The sequence below is a fragment of the Sebastes umbrosus genome, chromosome 22, assembly GCF_015220745.1.
Source record: "Sebastes umbrosus isolate fSebUmb1 chromosome 22, fSebUmb1.pri, whole genome shotgun sequence".
NCBI lineage: Eukaryota > Metazoa > Chordata > Actinopteri > Perciformes > Sebastidae > Sebastes > Sebastes umbrosus.
The window spans coordinates 4,964,851-4,984,971 of record NC_051290.1 but is presented as its reverse complement, the minus strand read 5'-3'; the positions used below and the strand labels follow the sequence as shown (position 1 = coordinate 4,984,971).

The 20,121-nt window shown below is 41.6% G+C and overlaps 1 protein-coding gene across 1 annotated transcript in view; it reads right to left on the bottom strand.

Moving 5' to 3' along the window:
* LOC119481318 (mitogen-activated protein kinase kinase kinase 11) overlaps window positions 1-20,121 on the bottom strand; it is a 44,459-nt gene that overhangs the window by 2,772 nt on the left and 21,566 nt on the right. The window contains exons 2-9 of the mRNA XM_037758120.1: window positions 17,365-17,545; window positions 14,118-14,266; window positions 12,205-12,380; window positions 11,504-11,756; window positions 9,129-9,245; window positions 4,444-4,612; window positions 4,213-4,325; window positions 3,456-4,076 (exon numbers count right to left, since the gene is read on the bottom strand). Of these exons, the coding sequence (XP_037614048.1) occupies window positions 3,456-4,076; window positions 4,213-4,325; window positions 4,444-4,612; window positions 9,129-9,245; window positions 11,504-11,756; window positions 12,205-12,380; window positions 14,118-14,266; window positions 17,365-17,545 (1,779 nt within the window). The remainder of the gene's footprint in view (window positions 1-3,455; window positions 4,077-4,212; window positions 4,326-4,443; window positions 4,613-9,128; window positions 9,246-11,503; window positions 11,757-12,204; window positions 12,381-14,117; window positions 14,267-17,364; window positions 17,546-20,121) is intronic.

Sequence of the window (20,121 nt, the reverse complement as noted above, 5' to 3'; positions counted from 1 at the left end):
TGCAGCATCGCCCAGTCAGGGTTTATTTCACAACAATGACCGGCTTGCTGTACATTATCTCCTACTTATGCACTCCTCTCCAATCTGAAATTTGCTTTCTAATATTCTGCAAAACACTTAAACCTGTATGATGAAATTTATTCAAACCTGAAAGTGGTACATTATTGTTGCAAAAAGAAACCTGCACATAATGTTGATGCAATTAGTCTAAATTAAGTGTAACATGGCGCCTTGTAACCAGTTGACAGAGCCGCAACAGCGAGTATAAATTACCGCTGACAAGAACATTAAACTCGGAATAAATCAGCTTGAATGAACATTTGCTATTTCCAAATGTGATCTGCCAAATGGCATTATTTACTCTCCGAGGCTGCCGAGCTATTCAAGAAAAGAGCAGTCAGGAGTCACACAAGACCAAAAACGCCCGTGAAGGATTCATCTCTCTCTCTTTTTCAAGCACTCGTTCACCGCCAGCAACCTTGTGGCAGTCTGTCTGTGCATCTGAGTCATTACAGTCAATAAACATAATAAGATGTTTAGCTAAAACACTCGCTGTTTAATTATGTGTGGCTTTTTTGCCTCCGTGCGCCCGACGTAATGAGCGCATGCGGTTTGTGAGATTACGGCTGTTAGCGGCGGAGCAGGCGAGCCACGTCTGTTCGGTACCTGGGGGGGCAGCGCTGTGAGAAACATCTATGTGGAGAATCCGAGGCTTTGTGAGTCAAAACGGACCAGATATAGAGTGTGAAATGTTACCAGAGGGCTCTCTTAAAGCCCTTGTGAAGCCCACTCACTCTTAAAACAACCGATACCCCCGCCCCCATCATCACAGCTGTGAACTGTGTCAGTGCTTCTAAGAAATGCATATTAGTCTCAGGGAAAAACATGTGAATGTACTGTAAAGAAACATGCAGATCATTGCTGTTAGCATGTCACTTACATGAATTAAAACAAAAGTATAACGATGCCCCATGAGGACTGAACATTGTCTGCTTTCACGTGTCATTTTGAAGGGGGAAAATGAATGCTAATCCCTCTTGCATGTGATCTTTTATCATGTATCCTTTACACGTGGCATACGTTTGACATACCTCCATGTGAAAATGTGCTGAATCTGGAGAGTAAATACTAGGGATGGGATTTTGAAAATGTATTTTTTTAATGCCAGAATCAATATATTTGCTTGATTTGAGTCTATGCGGAGGTAGAAGGAAGGTAACACTTTTATTGTTGTAGTCAGAGTAACGTGACGTCATATCCGTATCCGTCAACCAAAACAACGCAGCGAGCCAAAATGAAAAAGTAGAAAACGGCGGAGGGTCCACGTGGATACGACCTGGACTTGGAGAAGTTAGAGCAAGTATACACGTGTGACTACGTCCGGTTTTCAAAATAAGGTGTTAACAAAGGGAACTGTATAAATAAAATACATATATGGAAATAAGAATGATTGAATTATGTTCACCAGAAGTATAAAACATTGCATGTCCCTTATAAATTAAAAAGAAAATACCACTAATTTGTGAGGGAAATGTCTTAATAAATGCCGAATAATAATAAATAATTCCTGACAATGACTGATATTTTTGACTTCAGGACATCTCTCACTACATACATGCTGAAAATCAAACATTTTTACTGTATTAATTTAGATATTTTCCAAAGTAAAACTCCCTAGAAGTGTATGATTCAACTTTTTCCCATGGTCTAGTGGTAAAAAAGTTAACAAAAATGCAATAAATCGCAATATCGAATCGCAATACATATCGAATCGGCACCCAAGTATCGTGATAGTATGGAATTGGGAGATGGGTGTATCATCAGCCCTTGTAAATACACCCAAGATGCACTGCTGAGCTCCAGCCAAACTATCCAAGGCATTGGCCAAAAAGACACTGCAATGGCGCTGAAGTCAAGAACAGATCCAGCACTTTCACTCTGCATTACCTCAGCTGTGGCCCCAGGATGTTTTGCGTTCATCCTCAACTTTGCAATAATAAGAAAACTGTGGCTTGAAAGAAGGGAAAAAACAACAGAAGATGGGATGCTAGCTTTGCTTAGCAAGCATTAGCAGTGAAGTACGGAGGGCCAGCTGTTACCTGAGATATGCAAATAGCTGCAGACGAGCTTTGATGTAAATGAAAAAGCTTGTGCGGCATTGAAGCCTCCCTTGTGTGCCAGAAAGATCTCGCTAAAGACAGTTACAATAATAATTCTGCAAGAACTGTGAGGGAACATTGTCATGCTGAAAAGGTACATTATTAAAGGTTGGATCCAATTTCAGAACAGAGCCTCCTAAAAACATGCTTAATGCTCTTAAAGCTGCAGTCGGTAACTTTGAGCAAATATGATGAAAACAGTAGTGCATGAGACAGGTTATTTGAAAAAATCATGTTCCTCTGTGTCTTCCTGAGCTCTTAAAGGCATCTGCAAGATTTCACAGACTCGAGGTTTTGGCTCGACTGTTCGCACATGGATGCAGGGTCACAAACTTTATCATTTTACAGCTAAACAGTAAACAAGATGTTTCTGAAAACATTTAAAGAGAGAAATAGGCATTAGAGTAATAGAATATTGATTCATATTTGATCAGCGTTGCCTAGTTTGAACATTTTATCGGCAAATTTATTCTGCATCTTGCAAATGCCATTAGGAGCACTAGGAGGACACAGAGGATCAGGTTTCAGATCGGTTTTATAATAAAAAACTGTGAAATGTGGATGAATCATGCAGATAAATTAAAAACTAAATCATGGATCCAACTTGGAGAGGAGACTGTAGTTTAAAGGGGTAATCAAGTGATTTAGTATTGCACTTTCATAAAGTTGGGAGACTTGCAAAAGACAAATAATAAAAAGAAAATGGTAAAAATCAAGACTTTTAGCCTCTAGCGTGAGGCCACATCCACACTAATACGTTTTTGTTTTATAACGCATAACTTTTGCTACATTTATGCCTCGCGTCCACACTACTGCGGCGTTTTACACTCATAAAATGCGAGTAACAAGTTACAAGCGTTGCTGACGTTGCTGTCAATGCTAGCAGCTGCATTTTATAATGCTACTGCTGCCTACAGGCGCAGGAGGGAAGCTATTATTCGAGCGCTGCTTCCTGTTTACACCGGCATGGTGTGCATGCCCAGTGTACGTGAATGGTCATGTGATATGCGTTTTCAGGCGTGGTAGTACGGACGGAGATTAATTCTGAAATAGCCCTAAAATGCTCGGACGGAGATTGTTTTCATTTTAAAAACAACGTTTTAAGCAAAAACATATTAGTGAGGATGAAGCCTGAGAGTCATGCTCCCAAAACACTGGGTTTTCCTACACTTCCCACAATGCAACTTGATGGATCTTTTGCTAGACCCTGTCTGGTGAAAACAAATGTGTGAATTAACTGACTTTGACTTGTAGAATTGTTGGAGTGCCCCTTTAAGGTGAAAAAGTGTGACTGACCTAGCTGAGAGGCGTGCAGGCCTTGGCTCAACCTCCTCCTCCGGTCAGATTTTTGCTCCCAAGCCTCACAGGCCAGCTCCCCGTTGGTTGAATGGCAACATGGTGTCCATTCCCCCCGGCCGGCCTTGCTATGCCGCAGGGGGGTCCTGGGGCTCTGCGGACTGTGCGGCATCTGCGGCGTCCGTTTGCCGCTCCTCTCGCGGGGATTCGGCGGAGGCGGCGTCAGGGGCAACGGCTTCAGTTCTTGGTACTGCAGAGCTAAATCCAAGAGTGGTCTGGGGAGCAGCTCGGAGGTGGAGAAGGTGATGAGATCGTTCACCACCGGGGGGTCTGAAATGAGGGGCATAGGAGAGGAGATCTCCGGTTCGGAGGGGGTGCGGTTCTCCAAGGAAGGGAGGTTAGTCCGAGGGGGTACCCTTGGGGGAATATCCAGGCAGCGACCTAGTCCTATGGAGGCAAGGAGCGAGCCGCCGCCCAGCAGAGCCCGGTGGGTAGTCTTAATGAGGCCACCGTGGGAACGCCTCTCAGGCCTGGGGGAGCCAGCCGGGGAGGAACACCCTTCCTCGCTGACCGAGTCTCGCTGAGGTAGAGGAAGCCGCAGGCTGTCCTTCACTGAGGAGCCTGCAGAGAGAGAAAAACGTTGTTTTTTTATGTAAAAAAGACGGAGAAGGAGAGAGACATTTATTATTCATTTAGCTTTTATACATAATTCACAGTCTTGTAACAGTGGCTAATGGTGATGGAGGGTGTCAGATACCGTTCTGAGCGGGGAGAGGGGTCGGCGCCGAGGGTCTGTACTCCTCAAAGTCATCCTTGGATTCCCCCCTCACGTTGCTGTCCGAGTCCAGGAGCTTGGCCCTCATCGACAGACTGAAAGCGCCGGGAAATAAGAAAAATATTTAAAGCAGGGTGATGAATTAAACGTATTCTAATCCTAAATTTTTTACATGCAAAAAGAAATAGGTAGAAAGGGGCAGTGCTGCTGTACCTGCTTTCCTGGGGACTAAGGCGCAGGACTTTAGGGCTTTTGGGACTCTTCGGGCTCTGGGGCCTCCAGTGGGGGCCCAACCTCATGTCTCCATTGGCTTGTTTATGAGAAGGGGTCTCTAGGGGCCAGACTGGGCTCAGACCAAACGTCTTGTTGTCACTGGGACTGACTGGAAGAAAAGAGAGAGAAAATGAATATCAGCTTGGATGCCGTATCAGTATGCATGCTGCTCAGCTGGATCCTAATGAGGGGTGCATTTTTAAAAGGCAGGTTTCACCAATAAATCGACGCAGCCCTGCAATCATCGCCAACACAATGACCTTTAATTGACTCCTGCTACAGCTACAATTTTTCAAGGCACTTTTCTGCTCATATTTCTGCACAGTTTAAAGCAGCAGAAGGCAAGATCGGAGCAAATATGATTAAAAAAAGTTATTTTTATAAAATGGTCGCTATATCGTGACAGTAGTACATGAAACAGGTAACCTGAAAAAAATCATGTTCCTCTGTGTCCTCTGGTGCTCCTAGTGGCATCTGCAAGATTTTACAGATAGGAGGAAAACAAGCAGTAAGAGCTGATCTGAGGTCTGCTGTCCAGCTGCCGTCTATGAGAGCCGGCTGTCAATCACTCGCGAACTCCGACCAAACGGTCAAACTAGGCAGCGCTGATCAAATGTGAATCAGTATTAATGGTACGTTAATGCCTATTTCTCGCCTCAAATGTTTTCAGAATCATCTTGTAGTGCACGGTTTAGCTGTAAAATGAAAAAGTTTGTGACGCCGCCGCCTACAGTTATCTGTAGTTATGCCAAAAATATTCTGCCTACTGCCACTTTAATTCTTGATTAATACAGTGTTAAGATTACCTCATCATATGAATCTAGTCTAACCTGCAAAGTGGTTCACAGAGCAGAAAGTGTGAGACCCAAAAATCACCCGTGAAAAGATGAGAAGAGGTGCAGAGTGCTTATAAAAGTCTTTACCCAGGCGCTGGCACCACATCTCATCCCCGCCACTCTCCCCACCAACTGTGGAGCGAGCGAACGTTCATTCACGCGCAGCATGTACTGTATATGCTGGGCTTCCTGCCACAACACCTCACACTCTATCACACTCTTCAAAAAAAGTCTTATGCAGCCTTCTCAACATAACACCTGACATGTTAGTCAAAACAAGAGACAAACGTGGTGTATATGGGTAATATACCGCAAACACTGGGGAGAAAGCTTTAAACCTATTTCATTTCTCTGAGGTCTGGTGCTTCCTTCATTCATGTCATTTCATTTTAGCTTCAGAAATGTGAAAAAAGAAAGAAAGTAAATATGCTCTCTGGATGGACATGTTGTATTATTTTCCTTGGCCTCTTACTGGCGTTCTCTGCCTCCCATCACTCTCCAACACAACAATGTTTTCAAAGCAAGCACAGAGGTCAGCTGATGGTGTCAGCATCGCAATTTCATCAAGATCAGACCGTGGCTCTCCCAGCTTTCTTTTGCAACGCGTCGTCACTGTGAATGTCATCATGTGTTGTCGATGGAATACTATATTTCACAATCATCTGCCCAATGTTGATATTAAAGCAGCAGTAGGCAGATTGGAGCAATTACCCTTAATAAAGAGTTATTTTTATAAAACGGTCACTACAGTATGTCCTGACAGTAGTGCATGAGACAGGTCATCTGAAAAAAATCATGTTCCTCCGGTGTCCTCCGATGCTCTTAACGGCATCTGCAAGATTTCTCAGATCGGAGGAAAACAACCAATCAGAGCCGATCTGGAGCCTTGCCGTCTCTGAGCAGCTGTCAATCACTCGCAAACTCCGATCAAACGGTCAAACTAGGCAGCGCTGATTAAATATGAATTAATATTCTGTTACTATAATGCCTATTTCTCGCATAAAATGTTTTCAGAAACATCTTGTAGTGTACTGTTTAGCTGTAAAATGAGAAAGTCTGTGACCCGGCAGCCACATTGAGATCAGTTAAGGTTAACACCAAGCACCGCCCACCAGCCGGAGCAAACTTTCTCATTTTCCCAGATGTTTCTGAAAACATCTGAAGGCATTTGAAGCTCTTACTGTTGGATCAGAGCTGAGCATCGGTGGGTGTGGAGGTCTGGAGCTGGGAACCCAGGGTCTAGGCTACAGGCTAGAATAAATCTAATTAATGAAACATGAGTTAATCTATTGATTTACAGATTGATGATTTTAAAAGGCAAACATTGCCAGAAGAATTCAATGTTCAGACGAAGGATATGTAAATAATAATGTTGTTGTGTTATCTTCTTGTATGCACACAGGCCTTCTTGGCTCAATAACCTAGCTTTGTGTTGGACATATTGTCTTATAATGATGAGTTTCATATTCTGTTTACTTAATATTTGTCGCTGACCATTGGTTTAAAGTTGCTGTGGCATATTGTGAAGGGAGGGGAAGGCCTCCAGAACGTCCGTCAAGTCATATTAAGGCGCCCCTGCTGCCATCCCTAGAGCTGCGCCGCTAAAAGGGATAGCATTTTATATCATCATACAAACTGTAGAGACTTCTATACATCAGGTACTAGACTGATGAAAAGGAATAGGAGAGAAGCACAAGAACCAAAACTAATCCTGCCCCCACAGATAGATGAGGATATCCAGAAGCTGCTAGCACATTATGAGACAGCCAGCCTGCTGGCATGCTAAAAAATGCTAACTATCACAATCCCAGAGGAAAGAGTCAGTGAAAAATATGGGACAGTTTAATTTTCTTGTTATCTAATTCATGGCACAATGAGAGAAGTTACTTCTAAGACGATCATTCAGCGGGTTTCATTGTGCCCTCCTTTACTCGTTTGTCTTAACAGAACAAAACTCCTGTTGAATAGAACTCTGCGGACTAATGCAAATCAATTTGGCACTTCTCTAGACAAATACGTTTGGGAGGCCCCGGCAATAAATCAGCGCTCGCGACTGAGAGGGCAAGCATAAATACCCACTAAACACATTTTAATGACAGACACACTCATGGCTTAGTGATAGCCATTAAGGAAAGTCATTAGGAAGTAAAGAAAACCAGCCCTCTGTTTGATGAATAAATGAAGCTGGCAGATGTTTTAGATTTACCAACCACTTTTGCAAATAAATGTTTCACTGCAATTTGTACTTTTTATGTCAGCCCCCGGGGGTAATTGTTTAGAGGAAGGAAAAAACATCACTGCCTGTTGCTACACCACAAATTTCCTTTTGGGTTTTTGTTAAGACGCCCTGTGACCTACTAGCTACAGTTTCCAAAGGGAAACGATCTCAGGGCGTTTGTCTGGGAGCCTGACAAGCAGAAGAGTATTGTAAATCTCTGCCGCTGCTGCAACCCCTTCTCAACCCCTTCTTCTGCTGGAGCAATGAATTCCTCCCTGCTTATTTTTAATTCAGCAAACCGCACTGTAGCCGCTACATGCATATAAAAAACTGTGGACTCTTTCTTTGCCTGGAAAAATACAGCTCAATGGCTCCCCCCGCTGCAGCGGTGAGGAAACTGCAGAGCGAGGTTCTGCAGTGAAAAAAAAAAAAAAAAAAAAAAGCTGCTGAGAAGTGCTGAGCCGCTGGGAGGAAGTCAGATAATATTTGGACAGTGGAAAAGGGAAAAGGGTGTGTGTGAGAGGGAGGGAGAAATAGAGAGAGAGAGAGCAGTAAAGCAGGGAGGGAGGGAGGGAGGGAGGGAGGGAGGGAGGGAGAGAGAGAGAGAGAGAGAGAGAGAGAGTGGGGGCCCACAGGGAAACATGGGAAGACAAAAAAGACGAGTGGGTGGTTGAGAGCACATGAAAGGAGAGGATTTGGAGAGAAGTAATGTTGCAACACAGTCTCTCTCTCTGTGTGCACGCAAGAAGGCGAGAGATCCTACATTCTTTTGTTTTTTTAAATGTCTCTGGAAGGACACAGAGACATATATACATAGACGCCGCACTGACTCCTGGATCGTACGTCAACGTGGGCGCCATATTGGACCTGGCAAGACTGGCCTGGAACCCTATACAAGTGAACGGGGGAGTTTTTTGGGATAAAAAGCACCATAACGTTTCTCAACCGATTTAAACGAGTCGTTATTATATTCAGAGGTTTATGATCTACTGGGAGTAACGTTAAAGGTCCCATATTGTAAAAAGTGAGATTTTCACGTCTCTTTTATATGATAAAGCAGGTTTTAAGTGCTATATAAATACTGTGAAAGTATCAAAATTCTCCACAGAGAAATACCCATAGCCCCATATTCAGAAACTAAGCCTTTGAAACAAGCTTTTGTCCCATTTGTGATGTCACAAATATATAATATGTAAACCTTTCCACAGTTTTAAACGTAAATTGTCTATCACCTAACATAATTCATTTCATGTAAGCCTATGGTACACACTCGTCTCCTGCGATTATAGCTTAACTATTGAGATTCTAAGTAACTTGAGACAACACGTGGCTCATAAACCCTTTATATAATGACGATTCATTGAAATCGGTTGAGAAATGTAGAAGTTATGGTGCATTTTATCCAGAAAAACGGCAGCTCCCTCGCTCACTTGTATAGGGTTACAGGCCAGTCTTGCCTGGTCCAATATGGCGCCCACATTGACGTATCGCTGCACCGGGCTGAAGCATCCAATGCAGCGTCTATGTGTGCACCTGTGTGTTTATCCAAGGGGAAAAATGGCTGCACTCACGTTGGATTGCACGGAAACGTGGGCCGAAGGAGGGCGAGGAGCCCGAACCCAGATCAGGAGAGTTGCGCCTCTTCTCCAGGCCCGGGGAAGCCTGCACCGTAATCTTATGGATGAAATCTGCAACACACAAAACAGATATATACAGACAGATGTTAGACCACCTGGAAGGCACCAACCCAGAATATACACATACTGTAAGTTTAGCTTCCCTCGCTCTACTTCACATTCATACATTCAGGAGTTGTCAGTTGTTTGGAAGGTTGCAACGCTTCTTTTAAGTTTCCTTATTTCTCTAAAACAGCACATAGCATGACATTCACGGTAGTGGAAATTCACGTTCTCAGCTTGGTAACAAATGCTGTTTCTTTACGTAAAACACAGTCGTCTAAGCAGATTTCAGAAGCTTTACACTACTAATTTCTGTGCTGTGTTTGAGTGGGAACTGGCCATTTCATCTTCAACCGAGCAAACTACTAGCTGGAACTAATGGTGCCTTCAAATGGGGTCGTGTTTACCGTGTTCACGAGAAGAGTCCATATGAATGCCCCCCAGAGTAGAGTATAGAAGCAAAGACAGCCACTGCCGCCATTTTGGACTGAAAACGCTTATTTTATTAATAATATTTTTACTGTTCAACACAGGCGATTTCGGTAGAAACATTAAATATGACAACAGAACAGAAATTATTTGGATTTACTTTCGTACGGTAGTCTCTTTCAGTCCAAAATGGCGGCTTTGCAGCTGGGCGCTGATGTTGCAATTGAACGAACAATTGACTTTCATTTCTTGGCAATATCCGTTCTATGACGCCCCTCTCTTGTGGTATTCACGACCTCCCAAGTGGAAAGTTTCTGAAAGCTCCGAATTCATGAGTTGTGACGTGTATGTTGACGTCAGAAATGGCGGACGCCATGGAAGTTCAATTTCAGTGCATATTATGTTAACATATTGTAATTTTAGTCGTATATTGTTTTTCTTGGTGATAACTAGTGTTTAGAAGTGTGTTTAAAACACATTTCCTTTACAATAATACTCACTTTTAGTTAACACCTGGAAGCACACCACAGCAATTACGCTCAGCTATCTCTCTGTTGCCAGCCTATTTGTTTCTCTGTATATTTAGCCACTGTAAAACCATGACTGAGCCCAATTTGTGATGCAACTGCAAAGCCTCTATTAGTCTTTTTAGCACAGCCACATACTGTTTGTGTACATGACAAATAAAGACCTTTAAATCCTGAATAAGAAGCATGTTCTTATTTCTATCTGCGGGATATAAAGCACGTATAGGTTATTCCACAAAGTGCAAGAGCAACACAGGATGAAGGAAAAAGATAATAATAATAATACTGGTGGGAAGGGAAGAGGAAGGGAAGGCAGATATGGTTAGGAGGAGAATAAAAACACAGACTAGGGAGCTAGAGGGGAGAGGAGCGAGGGAAAAAGGGTGAGGGAGGGATACCTAAAAAGAGAGAGAGAGAGAGAGTGGAAGTGCAGAGAGGCCAGCCAGCAGTGTATCCATAGACAGGAAGTAACAAGGCGTGGTTGGCTCGCTCTCCCCTCTCATCAACCCCCCCTACCACCACCACATCACCGCCCTGCTGCTGCTGGGAAAGGCCTAACCACAACACACACACACATACACACACACACAATGTATTTACGCATGCTTGCTCAGCCTAAAATACACTCACACACGCATTGAAACACACTGGATGTGAACTGCAGGGAGCTTTGTGATAGTAGAGGTTAGTATCAGACCTGAGATCCACCTTTCACAGGATCAATGCTATAGTTCAACGATGGTTGTTTCAGGACCAGGGGAACATGTTGAAGAGATTTTGAGATGGAAATACAAGTAAACAATTTCAAATGTATTGTATGACAGCAGAAATAGCACCCTTCTGCAGCCTAATTTTCTACATATCAGCTTTTAGACCTACGTGAGTCCAGTCCTGACAGGAACCTTCAGCAAAGGCCGAACTAACAAAATTACAGTTGCACCACAAAACTCTCTCTCTCCCTCTCTCTCTCCCTCACTTCCTCCTCTCTGCTCTCTTGTGTTTTTTTTGCCTGTTGTTGTTTTTGTTGCTTCTTGAGACTGAGCCAGTAATGGCCCTTGAAATGGAATTTCTCGTCAGGACCGTTGGCTGACACAATTCGGCTAGTAGTTGATTTGTGACTCAAAAAAACAAAGAAACAGTTCAAACACACACAGGCCCTGTTCAGACCTGGTATCAACGTGCGTCCTCAAGTGATCGGATCACAAGTGGACAGCTCTAAGCACAGGTGTGAACGCACTCAAGACGCATTGAGATCCGATCTGTCAGACCACATTCAGAGGTGGTCTGGGCCACACATTCACACACACACACCTTGAGGGTTGCTGATCTTCTCGCCATTCTTGCATTTGAGCTTGTGCTTCTTGAAGGTGCCCTTCCTCTTCTTGACGTTGGGTTTCTCCTGGTTCTGGTTCTGGTTGAGGTGGAGGATGAGGAGGCTGAGCTCGCGCTCGAACACCTCCTGCTCCCACTGGGCCAGCTGCTGCTCGCGCTGCCGCAGGAACTCCTCGTGGGACTTCTGCTCCAGAGCCGCTCGCTTCAGCTCCTCCTCGCGGCATCGCAGCTCCTGATGGGAGGAAGTAGAGGAAGAAGATGAGGAGCTGTTTTAATCATGTGTGACTGAGGTTTGCAGTGTGAAATGAGCTTCTGAAGATTGGTTGCAATGAAATATTTCATGAGCATTAAAGCAGCAGGGGGTAGAAATAGAGCAAACATGAGTTACTTTAAAAGCTCCAGACTTTATACCCTATTACATCACAAGTTTGAGTTTTAGCAGAGTTGTTCATGTTTTGATGTTCAGATTTGAATACATAGGGAACACTACAGTGAAGCTACAGAATGATATAAAAACCTGGACCCATAAGTTTATGTGTTTTCTTTGATGCAAAATTGCAGGAATGCACATTGAGGAGAGTCCAATTTGCTGCTGAATGGATGGATGGATGGATGGATGGATAAATAAAAAGAGCCACACAAATGGTTACTTCACTGAATCACCGCTGACTGTCTCCTACCTTCTCTTTAGCCCGGAGTTCATCGAACATGTCCTGGATCTCCAGTTTCCAGTCCTCCTGCAGGGAGTGGAAGGACTCCTGCGGCATCTCTTCCTTCACCTGCTGCTCCAGGGCCGTCAGCTGGGTCAGGATGGAGCTGAAATTGGGTCTCCGGTGGGGGTCCTGGTCCCAGCACTCTGTGTCACACACACACACACAGCAGTCACAGTCAGATACACAGAGATTTCTACGACAACTGCACTCTCTCACACATGAATGTCCCCCTTTTCCCCCCTCATTTAAATCCTGTCTCGTCTTTCCTGAAACTGGACAAAATTAAGTTCACTATGAGAGGCTCCTAGGACAGATTCTACTCCGACTGGCAAACGCTAATTAGCTATATTGACAGGTGGCCCGCTGGCGAAATTGCACCGTTATAATATATGCTGAGCCTACACATATGCCTGCTTTGTTGCCTGGCAACCTTTTAATGGTGCTACGATGTCCTGGGTGCAACGTCTGCCTACTGACCCGATATAATTTATGTTTGGTTATCTAAATACTTATCCACTTATATCTTACATGGGTGTTTCGGGCTTATTAATATTGTTAAAATGTATATATGCATGTATAGAGGTTGGTGTGTGCCAGTGTACACTAGTCTTACAATAGTCTTATAAGCGGAATTATTATTATTTTATTGTTTTTTACTTGTTTTTGATCCATCTTTTAATCTACTCATTTATTTATCTGTTTTTAATTTGTTTGTTCATTTATTTATCTATTATTTTTATTATGTGTGGCATTATTATTATTATCGTCATCAATATTAATTATTTATTTATTTATTTATTTATTTTTCATTAACATCTTTCTGTTTATGTATGTAGGTGTTTGTATGTACGTGTTTATATACAGTATATATATATATATATATATATATATATATATATATATATACTGTATATATATAAGCAGAGCAAGATAGATATTAAGTTAAAGAAGAATAAAGAAATATTTAGTCTGCTGCTGAGTCGTTTCCTTAAAACGAGTGGAAAACATGACAATAAAGTCGGCGCAATTCACTTGTTTCCAGCAGTTTCACTTCTTTAAAGCGTTTTCTTGAATCAAGGGACCTGAAAGAAGGAAGTAACTCTCTGATTCACCATCTTCCTCAGACACGCTGATCTGAATTGGAAAAAAGGCAACTTTTACCACTCGATTGAAAGGTGCTCATTAGAACTTTAAGACTTCAAATCAGGTCAATTGAAGACGCACTCACTACACTTCATGTCCGACGAGTATCCTGCGACGCCTCTCCTTTTTATTTACACATATTTTTAGGCACTTGTGTGAGCATAATCTAGAGTCAAGCCGATCACTTATTCAAAGTGTTATGCTTAATTAACTTGCCGTGGGGGGTTTTGCATAATTTGCTGCCTTACAAGCAGATCAAAAACCAATCCGATAATTAATTAATCCTCTGAGGTGGCTATCGGTGGTTTTGTGCACAGATCTTTTTTTTTTTTTTTTTTTAAATACGACCGTAAAAGAGAAGCAGAAACCAAGAGAAGCAGAAATAATGTTGGCTGTGTATGTCTACTTTTTTTAGAAAAGCAGATAAGAAGTTGGTGGTAGTGTGTTAGAAAGCACCCAGGTGACATTGCTTTTTAGTTCGAGACTGAACAAATGAAGAACATAAGCGGGTACAAACATATTGCACAAGGTGGCCCCAGCACAAAACACTTCCTCTCTGCGGCCACGTTAATAACAACATACAGGAATTTGTTTTCTCAATTTCAACCCAGCTTTGGGGAAATGGAAAGAGAGCAACACCAATTTGATCTCACGCAAGAGTACTCTCACACCACTGAACTGAAAGTCGTCGCCCCTAACCGTGCAATGAGTGCATTTCCAAAAACACGTGTCCCCACCTGACATGAGGAGAGAGAAGGGTTCGGGGCACGTGGAAGGGATGGGCAGGGTGAGCTTGTTGACGGCGACTCCGTAGGCGACGGCGAGTCCATCAATCCCTTTGTAGGGTGCCTCTCCTGTTAGCAGCTCCCACAGCAGAACGCCGTAGCTGCAGGGGGGGAAACACAACAAGGCATGAAGACGGTGCAGGATATATCCTGGAAATCACACACTTTATAGCACTATCAGCATTTTCAGTATATTGTTATGAGGGCTGTCAATCAATTAAAATATTTAATCACCATTTATTGCATGATTGTCCATAGTTAATCGGGATTAATTGCAAATTAATTCCACATTTTTTATCTGTTCAAAATGTACCTTAAAGGGAGATTTGTCAAGTATTTAATACTCTTATCAACATGGGAGTGGGCAAATATGCTTGTTTTATGCAAATGTATGTATATATTTATTATTGGAAATCGATTAACAACACAAAACAAATATTGTCCAGAAACCCTCACAGCATGAAGAATATGCTCAAATCATAACATGGCAAACTGCAGCCCAACAGACAACAACAGCTGTCAGTGTGTCAGTGTGCTGACTTGACTATGACTTGCCCCAAACTGCATGTGATTATCATAAAGTGGGCATGTCTGTAAAGGGGAGACTCGTGGGTACCCATAAAACCCATTTTCATTCACATATCTGGAGGTCAGAGGTCAAGGGACCCCTTTGAAAATGGCCATGCCAGTTTTTCCTCGCCAAAATTTAGTGCAAGTTTGGAGCGTTATTTAACCTCCTTTGCAACAAGCTAGTATGACATGGTTGGTACCGATGGAGTCATTAGGTTTTTCTAGTTTCATATCATACCAGTATCTTCACTCTAGCTTTAAAACTGAGCCTGCTACAACTTAGAAATCGGAATTTGCGTTAACGCGTTATTACTGCGTTAACTTTGACAGCTCTAATTGTTATATAATCAGACAACTGAAGTATCAAAATACTGAACAATAATTTTAATTTCACAACTGTTTTATTTTCCAGACCGCTGCCATGTGAGACTGTTGTTCATATCCGTAAGCATTGAGTAATGCAATTCAATACTTCCTGCAGCTGCTTCACAGTAAAAGTCTTCCAGCAAATAGAACATGATGACGGCTTTTATTGTGAAGCAGTTCAGGAAGTCCTAAATTAAATGCACCAGGATAATCTTAAAGGAATATTTCAGCCCCAAAATGACCATCTGTATATCAATTACTCACCCTGTGTTACCTTGAATTCTTAAGGAAAACTTTGCTTTGTTTTTTTCTATATCAAAACATCTATATATATAAATAAATTTGACTTGAACTGACATAGAAGATGTACATTTAAATATTTCATTTGTTCTACTTTGTACAGCACATTATACCTTACACAGTCATTATCATGGAACTGACAGTACAGAGCGAAGACAGTGGAATATTTTTGCTCGGTGAAACGTGTGCTTGCAAAGCAACGTGAACTCATGCATGCAGAACTTGTACAAACACAAATACACAAACACACACACACACACACACACACACACAGGACTTCTGAGCCCACACAATGGGAGCAGCCCTGTGTCCTAAGAAGATGAAGCGTGGCGCAGGACTTGGATCTCGCACACTGTCAATTAGCCCTCGCCCGGACCTGACTGAACGCACTGTGGAGGCTCGCTAAGTGGAGAGCGCAGGCCGCAGCCTTTTTTTATTTAGTCCTTTAATTACAACTTCCACACACTGTGACTGTGCAGAAACGCTGCTCGCCGCTCCCCCGAGGCGGTCGCCGTCGTCTTCGCGTGGCGGCTTTGGGGGAGAGACAAGCGAGCGGCCGTGGACAAGATGAGAAAGAATAGTAGAACAAAGATTACCCTTCATTTTCAGAGCAGGGCTGCCTGCCTGCCTGCCTTTTGCTCATTTTCGCTACTTTTCCAGATTGTGCTGTGATTGCTGTGAAAATGAGCTTGCGTGGGTTTGTTGTTGATAGACGGCGGGGAGATGGAACCGAGATGTGTGAGATGACACCATTAGGGTAGTTAAAAACTGTACGCTCTTACTAAATAGGGTTCCTTAAAGTACCAGAAAATTCAGAATCCTTTTTGATGTCCTCAAGGACGCTTGCTCTGTTACAGCATGTTCAATTGGTTTCACATAGGCTCTGTGTGGGGCTGCAAAGAACCATTTAAGACTGGATTAAATGGTCCAAATCCACTGGATTAAGAACCACACAAATGCAGCAGAGCCATGAATGCGCTTTATTGCTTTAATAAATTGTTTATCTTTTTCCCCGTGCCGAGCAAAAAAGCAGCCTCATCTGGAATGCAAATTCAGCACTTAAAAGCCATCATGAATCCCCCTCTCAACAAATCACACAGTTGTTTGAGTCATTATTATAAAACCACAAACCATAATCAAGGGACTCTTCTCTGTCTGTGTAGATGTGGCCAAACACACACATATATATATGCGCGCACACACACACAGAGCTATTCCCAGATAAAGGGCTGTGGTTAGGTCTGGTGTGTGGCCTCCTTCTCTGTCTATACTGGAGACAATGGGACAGTGTGCAGTACAGATGTCCCACAACAAAGCACAGAGCAGCTCTTTGAAGGGACGCCATCACATGGCCGCGGCGGTCTTGCTGCAATCCATCATTCTCATCATTCTCCCACCAGCACTTGTCGACACTTTCACCCTTCCCCCCTCTATTTCTATGATGTTTTCTGGTCCACTTTCCTGCAGATTATTACTTCACACTACCGTTATATATATTGATATACTGACTTTTTAATTCTCTTTAACCCTCTGAGACCCAGAATAGACTTGTTTTTGTCTTTTTTAGGGGGGGGGGGGTTTCTAAAAAACAAAAACAATGTATAGACTAAAATAATCCCTTTCAATCATCACTTCTGACCCCACTAGAGTGGTGTGTCAGTGTCTGTATCTGCAGAGACCCTGCAGCCTTCTGCCTAGATTTTCTCTTTTCTTCTTATTTTGCGGTGTTCGGGACGTTTTCTGGACTTCAACGATAACGTTTTATTTCTCCAATTCGCTGCTTTGTCCTCACTAACGCCGCTCCCTCTCTTCATTCACTCTATAGCTCGCTGTTGTATATTATACCTTTAATGTGCTGTGATTACATAAATACCATAAAAACACACCTGCACGTATAATAAAAATCCCGAACTGAGCTTCAGAAACGTCGTGCACGCACAAAAACCCACACACAAGCACTTACCTCCAGACATCGCTGCCCTTGGAGAAGGTGGAGGACTTGATGACCTCAGGGGCCATCCAGGCGTAGGTGCCGGCGGTGCTCATCTTGGTGGTCTTGTGCCACTCTCTCGCCAGGCCGAAGTCTGTGATCTTCAACGTCAGGCCCTCCATACATTCATTCTCTATGGGCGAAGCCAGGAGGACTGGAGGAAGCAAGGACAAGTAGGTAGGAAAGGAGGAAAGAAAGACAGGTGAGACTTAGCAGGGTTTGTTGAGTGATTAAAATACAATGAAATGCAGCACTGCAGAGAATCATTTTTTCATTTTTTTTCATATAAGATGAACATTTTCTCCCTTCCTGCTGTTTTCAAACTGACTGTGGCAAACTGATTTCCACATATCCCATGACAGAGTTCACTTGCATTTGAATAATCGATGTATATCTAAAAATCTCTGCCCCTTTAAGAAAGTGAAAAAAAGCTCAAGATGCAGCTCACATGGGAAAAAAGGGGAAGCACCATTTTTGAAATGAATGTTCAGAGTTCAGTAGCTCCTGTGTGCTGTAATTACCAAGCCAAACACTTCCTGCTGCTTCAGATTAAAAGCTTCCCACCACTAGAAGGCTTTTATTGTGAAAGCAGCTACAGGAATATGTTCTATATCAAATAAATAAAAAAGACATTATGAAACAAATAAACATATGAATAAATTGTATGAAATATATAAATGAACCAATCATTTGTTAAATAATTGAAAACATCATTAAAACTCACTATTATGAAATATTATTTCATTAATTTTTAACAGTTATATATATATATGTATTTGATTTGTGTCTTTTTTCTGTATTTTATTTTTATGTTATGATTTTGTATATATATATATATATATACATATTTTTAAGTTATTTATATTTTATTTTTATATTAATATTATTTTTCATATAGGAGTTGATTTGTTGACCAAAATGTGACAATGTTCATGTAAAAAAATCTGTAAAACACTAATTACATAAAAAGTCTGTTTTTATTTCATATTGGCATTTCAGCCTTTATTTCATGTCATTTCATGTCACATTTCACAATAACACACTGTGTATGTTCCTTTTCATGACAATGGTGTGGTCCAGACTAAAAACATTAGTCCTTTAAAGGGGACATATCATGCTCATGTCCAGGTTTATACTTGTATTTTGGGTGTTTGCTAGAACATGTTTACATGCTTTAATGTTCAAAAAACACATTGTTTTTCTCATACTGTCTGTCTGAATATACCCGTATTCACCCTCTGTCTGAAACGCTCCGTTATGCTCTGATTGGCTTGTGAGAAAAATACGGTGCAAAGGGTGTCCACAACAAACTGACAGGGTTTTCTTATTTCACAGTTTATGGGTTGGTAAGCACCAAATGTATGTGCACAAGCACTGTAAAAGTGAGTTTTTCCATGACATGTCCCCTTTAAAGCACGGTGATATTCATCTTTCCTGTCATACCTGCAGACTACTATCATGTTTAAACTGATGCACTCTTAATTACCAATCTGAATCTAGTTATTAATCTAGTTACCAGTGTGTCAAAAAAAAAAATTGCAATTCCTATGTTGGTAATAGGTACTTTATAATGTATGTTATATGCACTCACGCCCCTGGATTTAAAAGGTTTTTCATAAGAAGTGGCAGCGCTGATTATATTTTCAGAGCAGAGACCCAACAAAGACATATACTGTGCAGTCTAATGTACTCTCAATGCAACACAAGACAGAAAGCACCAAACCAGCCTATTTAAATGTGTGAGAATGACAAAAGTGTACCATTTATGTCAGAAGCAAACTTTGCTCTTCTGAGTGAAAACTACAATAATGCAGAACAAGGTAGACTCTACCACTTTCAGTACAAAGAACACATCCTATAAGTGGTTGTAGTTACATGGGACCTATAATGATGTCTGAGCTGATCATTTTACTGTGTGAGAAAGATCCATGATTATGGTCTGTCTATTTCATGCAGACACAGTGAGATCATTTTTAGTTTTCTCAAGCTCTGCAGGATTTGGCTCATTTGCATTATTATTATTGTGACAGAGAAACAACAGTAGATGGTTTATACGCTTCTGAGACGCTTTCAAACCAAAAACGCTGGCGAGGTTACAGTTAAAACAAAACACTGTACGTCATAAGACCAGAAAGATCAACAGCTGTTTTAAACTAAAAATGAAGTTTCAGATCTTAAAATGTCTCTCCGGACCAATTTATGTCCAAACCAGTATTTTTTTTTTTAAAGCAAAAAACAAAACAGTAGCTACTTTACAGGTACAACAATGATAGAAATACACACACACACATATATATATATATATATATATACACATATATATATACATATATTATATATTATTATTATATTATATATATATTATATATTATTATTATTATATTTTATATATATATATTATATATATACATACACATTTTATATATAATATATATAATATATATAATATAATATAATATAATATAATATAATATAATACCCTGCCCTGCCTTATGGAAAAAACACCTAAACCCTCATCACAGGCTCTGATCACAGTAGCTCACAGTACACCACAGTGTGCAATGTCTCAACTGTATAAGAAAAACAACAAATCTGTGTGTGCTAACGCTTGCACACACTGGAGTTGCCGAATCTGTTAGCTAAATCACTGTAAATCAGATGAGAACAGTGAACGCAGATTTAGTGATTTGCAGGTTAAAAGGTATTTTTTTAGACACCTATATTGTTGTA